At 44.7% G+C, this 6,911-nt stretch overlaps 1 protein-coding gene across 1 annotated transcript; it reads right to left on the bottom strand.

The window, feature by feature from the left end:
- Positions 1-3,058: 3,058 nt before the first annotated feature.
- DBX1 (developing brain homeobox 1) lies at positions 3,059-6,657 on the bottom strand. Its single transcript, XM_063946063.1, has 4 exons — positions 6,323-6,657; positions 5,461-5,562; positions 4,088-4,290; positions 3,059-3,898 (listed from the first exon to the last, which is right to left on the bottom strand). The coding sequence occupies exons 1-4, from the start codon at positions 6,639-6,641 to the stop codon at positions 3,590-3,592; spliced, it is 933 nt and encodes a 310-aa protein (XP_063802133.1). The 5' UTR covers positions 6,642-6,657; the 3' UTR covers positions 3,059-3,589.
- Positions 6,658-6,911: the final 254 nt, after the last annotated feature.

The following is a 6,911-nucleotide window of genomic DNA, read 5'->3' as shown; positions in this document are numbered from 1 at the left end:
TCAGTGTGGCGTTATATGGTAAATGCTGGAACCCCTCAGTGTGGCGTTATATGGTAAATGATGGAACCCCTCAGTGTGGCGTTATATGGTAAATGATGGAACCCCTCAGTGTGGCGTTATATGGTAAATGATGAAACCCCTCAGTGTGGCGTTATATGTAAATGCTGGAACCCCTAAGTGTGGCGTTATATGGTAAATGATGGAACCCCTCAGTGTGGCGTTATATGGTAAATGATGGAACTCCTCAGTGTGGCGTTATATGGTAAATGCTGGAACCCCTCAGTGTGACGTTATATAGTAAATGATGGAACCCCTCAGTGTGGGGTTATATGGTAAATGCTGGAACCCCTCAGTGTGGCGTTATATGGTAAATGATGGAACCCCTCAGTGTGGCGTTATATGGTAAATGATGAAACCCCTCAGTGTGGCGTTATATGGTAAATGATGAAACCCCTCAGTGTGGCATTATATGGTAAATGCTGGAACCCCTCAGTGTGGCGTTATATGGTAAATGTTGGAACCCCTCAGTGTGGCGTTATATGGTAAATGCTGGAACCCCTAAGAGTGGCATTATATAGTAAATAATGGAACCCCTCAGTGTGGCTTTATATGGTAAATGCTGGAACCCCTCAGTGTGGCGTTATATGGTGAATGATGGAACCCCTCAGTGTGGCGTTATATGGTAAATGCTGGAACCCCTCAGTGTGGCGTTATATGGTAAATGATGGAACTCCTCAGTGTGGCGTTATATGGTAAATGCTGGAACCCCTCAGTGTGGCGTTATATGGTAAATGTTGGAACCCCTAAGTGTAGCATTATATAGTAAATAATGGAACCCCTCAGTGTGGCTTTATATGGTAAATGCTGGAACCCCTCAGTGTGGCGTTATATGGTGAATGATGGAACCCCTCAGTGTGGCGTTATATGGTAAATGATGGAACCCCTCAGTGTGGCGTTATATGGTAAATGCTGGAACCCCTCAGTGTGGCGTTATATGGTAAATGATGGAACCCCTCATTGTGGCGTTATATGGTAAATGATGGAACCCCTCAGTGTGGCGTTATATGGTAAATAATGGAACCCCTCAGTGTGGCGTTATATGGTAAATGATGAAACCCCTCAGTGTGGCGTTATATGGCAAATGATGGAACCCCTCAGTGTGGGGTTATATGGTAAATGATGGAACCCCTCAGTGTGGCGTTATATGGTAAATGATGGAACCCCTCAGTGTGGCGTTATATGTAAATGATGGAACTCCTGAGTGTGGCGTTATATGGTAAATAATGGAACCCCTCAGTGTGGCGTTATATGGTAAATGATGAAACCCCTCAGTGTGGCGTTATATGGTAAATGATGGAACCCCTCAGTGTGGGGTTATATGGTAAATGATGGAACCCCTCAGTGTGGCGTTATATGGTAAATGATGGAACCCCTCAGTGTGGCGTTATATGTAAATGATGGAACTCCTGAGTGTGGCGTTATATGGTAAATGATGAAACCCTCAGTGTGGCGTTATATGGTAAACGATGGAACTCCTGAGTGTGGCGTTATATGGTAAATGATGAAACCCCTCAGTGTGGGGTTATATGGTAAATGCTGGAACCCCTCAGTGTGGCGTTATATGGTAAATGCTGGAACCCCTCAGTGTGGCGTTATATGGTAAATGATGAAACCCTCAGTGTGGCGTCATATGGTAAATGATGGAACTCCTGAGTGTGGCGTTATATGGTAAATGATGAAACCCCTCAGTGTGGGGTTATATGGTAAATGCTGGAACCCCTCAGTGTGGCGTTATATGGTAAATGCTGGAACCCCTCAGTGTGGCGTTATATGGTAAATGATGAAACCCTCAGTGTGGCGTCATTTGGTAAATTATGGAACTCCTGAGTGTGGCGTTATATGGTAAATGATGAAACCCCTCAGTGTGGGGCTATATGGTAAATGCTGGAACCCCTCAGTGTGGCGTTATATGGTAAATGCTGGAACCCCTCAGTGTGGCGTTATATGGTAAATGCTGGAACCCCTCAGTGTGGCGTTATATGGTAAATGCTGGAACCCCTCAGTGTGGCGTTATATGGTAAATGATGGAACCCCTCAGTGTGGCGTTATATGGTAAATGATGGAACCCCTCAGTGTGGCGTTATATGGTAAATGATTAATAACTCCGTTAATGCACAAACAATAAATCCTGGAAGACCACAAAACATAAATGTAAAAGTGAAAATACTATTTATTTGGCAGTTGTATTGTTCATTATATACATATAAAAATCTGTACATCTGTAGAAAACAAAATAAAGGTTTCTTCATAACTTATGTGTAAAAATCTAATTTTTTACTTTAAAATCCTCAAAAAAACAAATGTGAATTCTATCCCATATAGAATATACAATTACATTGGCATAAAATACCCACTCAGCTTGTGTACAATATAGTGTACATTTATATACAGCTGTGGATACACAGCAAAGTCACCATCAAAGAGAATGCCCCCATAATGTGCCCCCACCCCAGACACAGGTACATGTACTAACATATAAACATACACAACAATAGGATAAACATAAACAGCCATATAATAAACATACACACAGCCATACGATAAACGTACACAGCCAAATGATAAACACACACAGCCATATGATAACACACCGCCATAGGATAACACAAACAGCCATATGATAAACACGCTCAGCCATATGATAAACGCTCAGCCATATGATAAACACACACAGCCATATGATAACACACAGCCATAGGATAACACAAACAGCCATATGATAAACACGCTCAGCCATATGATAACACAAAGCCATAGGATAAACACACACATCTATATGATAAACACACAAAGCCATATGATAAACACACACATCTATATGATAAACACACAAAGCCATATGATAAACACACACAGCCATATGATAAACACACGCACTCATATGATAAACACACACAGCCATATGATAAACACACACAGCCATATGATAAACACACAGCCATATGATAAACACACGCAGTCATATGATAAACACACGCAGTCATATGATAAACACACGCAGCTATATGATAAACACACTGCCATATGATAAACACACTGCCATATGATAAACACACACAGCCATATGATAAACACACTGCCATATGATAAACACACACAGCCATATGATAAACACACTGCCATATGATAAACACAAACAGCCATATGATAAACACACGCACTCATATAATAAACACACACAGCCATATGATAAACACACGCAGTCATATGATAAACACACGCAGTCAGATGATAAACACACGCAGTCAGATGATAAACATATACAATATGATACACAGAAAAATAAGAGGTTGTGTCACATTACACAGGAGAAATCTGTAACTTGTGGTCATCCAGCTGTTGTAGAACTACAAAGATTGCACGGACATTCTAGTTCCACAGCTGCGGCACTGCCACGTTACCTATATCTTTTATATAGAGCTTCTGAAGACAGAGAGGGGGACGGGGCACATTATCAGACACCTCTCCAATTCCTTAATAAAATTACTATGATACATGAGTGCAGAGTCCTTGGTGAGAGAAACAGGGACTATGAGACTGTGATCTCATCCTCCTGATCCCCCTCCTCTGAGTCTGAGAGGTCTGACTGCTTGCTGTGACTGCTGGAGGTGTATGGGGAAGGGGGTAACTGTGTGTCCACCACTAGGTGGAGCTCTGCTCGCTGGTAAGACAGGGCATCTTCCTCTCCTTCCAGAATCTTCTTCCCCACATCACTGAGGTCAGGGTTGGGGTTAAACTTGGTGGGCAAGGTCTGTTCTCGGCAGCCCCCAGAAGACAGCAGCTCCCGCTCCTTAGAGTTCCTCCACTTCATCCTCCTGTTTTGGAACCAGATTTTCACCTAATATGAATATAATAATAAAAATAATAATTAATAAAATAAAAAAGATTATGCGCATGAAAATGAGTACTATGTTTTCTGCAGGTAGTGATACCTTCTAGTGGACAAATAACACTACATGCTTATATTGCCCTGCCCAGTCTGCCTGATATTACCCTTAACAAAGTAGGGATTTTTGGGGGTCCTCACCTGAGAGTCCTTAAGCCCCAGCTTCCCGGCCAGTTTCTTCCTGTCGGGTTTGCTGATATATTTCTGTTTCTGAAACATTTTCTCCAGAGCTTTGCGCTGCACGTCAGAGAACACGGCCCTACGGAGCATCCCCCTGCGGGGCTTCCCACGGGCGGCCAGGGGCCACGAGAAGGTGCCAGGCATGGGCACCACTGAGGAGGAAGCTGCAACACAAAAGAGAGTGCGATATTTATTATCTCAATTAGCACAACTAATAATCATTACATATATATATATATATATATATGTATACACATACATAGGCAGAGATAAATATATAGCTATTTAGGTAAATATAGACATAAACATGAATCCATAGTATATGCGACTCCTTATAATATTCACTATGGGGGGAGATTCAAATGTTTGAAAAGTCGGTTGGGTGTCTGTCTATTAGATAGGAAAAAACAGACTCCCAACTGACTTTTCAAACATTTGAATCTCCCTCTAAAAGTGATATGCATTAGCTGAAGCTGAAGGTGGGTGGGGGTGAGGGGGGGGGGGGGGTCCACATTAACCCCCTCCCCGCCAGGCCCCTGTCTTGATGGTAAACATTAAGTTGTCTTACATCTTTCTATGGGGACTGCGGAGGAGAGTTGGGCTAATTAGCACCCTGACTGACTCACAATGGCATTTGCATGGTAAAGAGGGAGAGATTCTTTTTTGGGAGAACTATAGGGGACAGAGCTTCTAATGAACCATGGATGGTAATTGTGTTGTAATGAAGTGACAGTAAAAGGCTGGGGACATGCAGATAAAGCCATATATCCAGGCCACAATGAGGGGAGGGGGCTCATTCTCATACCGAACACAACTGCAGAATACAGATGACGGAGACTCAGCAAAATAACTGTATCACACCCAGAACAGGATATATCTCTGCAGGACCTTGGAGGATAATTAGTCCTCTGTCCATCTCCGCCAGGCTCTGGGCTTTGGCAATGAGATCGGGGTGGGTAGGGGGGGTCGAGGTGATCCCCCTGTAACTGGGTGCAAGTGGTCTTAGCTGCGCACTGGGCTGAGCTACTACATGGACCCTGGAATCCCACCACACAGGGGGACACTCTGTGGGTGACCCATGAGGGTGAGCTACGGTGTGGGTGGCCGGGCGGAGGAACCAATTGGTCACAGTGCTTAGAGCATTGTTCTGGCTCAGTGGCTAAGTGCACTGACTGTGTGGGAAAAGCCAGAGGGGGACAATTGCGGCTAATTTGTGGATCACGGAATTGCTGAGGGGTGTCAGCAGTCACTGCTGGGGCTAAACAGGGCATCAGATTGGAGAAATTGACACTCAGTACCCAGGGTGGGGGCAGAAGACAGACAGGGGCACCTACCTGGGAAATAGGAGGTCCTGAGGAATGGCTGGAAGGAGCTCTCAAAGTATGGCAGGGAGAATGTCTTCAGAGGGGCGGCACGGGGTCTGGCCAAGGAGGAATCTGCAAGAGGGAAGAGAGAGGGGTACACCTTTATTTATTACCAGTTATTCATATAGCGCACACATATTCCGCAGCGCTGTACAGAGAATATTTTGCCCATTCACATCAGTTACATCACCCACTAATGCCACCCACCACACAGCGTCCCGTATCCAGTCATCTGTACCGAGAAATGTTTGTCACATGCATACAATAACGTGTATATATATATATATATATATATATATATATATATACACACATACATAGACTGCCACATCAAAGGCAACCATTCAATATGATTGGGGTGCCCCTCCAGATGACTAACATATCATGCATGGACAGGCTGTGGCAATACAAATGTGTGTGTGTGTATATATATATAGTCTCAAGTGCTCGAAGGTATATCTGTGTGTCAGAGAATTCCTTCACATCTTGTCTGTAATGGATGGGGCTGTATTAGTTGGGGTACCCCGTTGTTTTTTGGTCTAAATGTGAATTCTTACAGCTAGTTACAGATACAGGGAGAAATCATTTCAGAACTGAATAAGTATCTGCACATATATCCGAAGTGTCTTGAGTCCTATTGGAGAAAGAGCGCTATATAAATAAAATGATTATTATTATTATATCCAGGTGCTGACACTATTACACATCATGTATCAGCTGTACCTGTAGGTCAGTGATACTATATCATTAATGCAGTATACTGCTATGGTTACAGTGTGCCCTCACTACATGCACCACTAATAGAGGCTGCGGGTCACCAGGAGACACTCACCTGTCCTTGGAGTAGATGAGGAGAGGATGGCGTTCACTCCAAACTTGAGGAAAGTTGAGCTGTTGCCACCTGGGCCCCTCCTGGAACTGAGCAGGTCTGTGGGGTCTCCCAGGCTTGGGGGGCTCTCTGATGTCGGTGGGGAGATACTGGGTGGGGGCACAGCCCGGGACAGGTATCCATCAGGCCGGCTGATCCTTATCAGATCTTCCACCAGGAAGCTGGAGTGTGAGGACAGGGCAGAGTGCAGGGACAGGGTGGGCGTGGGGCGCAGGAGGTTGGGGTAGACGGCTGAGGGGGCTAGCAGGCTTGGGAACATCATCTTCCAGGCAGTCTCCTCCTGAGTAACCTTCTCAGTGGTCTCAGGCTGACAGTGTTGTGTGCCTCTCCTCCTGGATGGTGGGTTTTATAGTGGTCAGCTGCCTAAAGCCTTTGGAGATGTGGCAGCTGGAACAATGGGACCTCAGCAAAATTCCCCACATCAGCCTCATTCATGGAAGGTGCTGCCCCCTCTGATTGGTGCAGAGGTGCAATTTATGATTGGATTAGCCCCCATAAGTAAGCAATACACTATGGTCCTGCAACAAAGGGC

This window comes from Pseudophryne corroboree, chromosome 11 (genome assembly GCF_028390025.1).
Source record: "Pseudophryne corroboree isolate aPseCor3 chromosome 11, aPseCor3.hap2, whole genome shotgun sequence".
Classification (NCBI taxonomy): Eukaryota; Metazoa; Chordata; class Amphibia; order Anura; family Myobatrachidae; genus Pseudophryne; species Pseudophryne corroboree.
The sequence above is the reverse complement of the archived record's forward strand: the minus strand, read 5'-3'. Positions and strand labels throughout refer to the sequence as shown.

Bases quoted from the DNA above. Each gene is read 5' to 3' on its own strand.
- DBX1 (XM_063946063.1), bottom strand. From the start codon at position 6,641: ATGATGTTCCCAAGCCTGCTAGCCCCCTCAGCCGTCTACCCCAACCTC. The intron at 4,291-5,460 runs GTAGGTGCCCCT...TTTGTGTTGCAG, and splicing joins CAGGACCTCCTATTTCCCAG to CTTCCTCCTCAGTGGTGCCC. The intron at 3,899-4,087 runs GTGAGGACCCCC...TATTCATATTAG, and splicing joins TGGGGCTTAAGGACTCTCAG to GTGAAAATCTGGTTCCAAAA.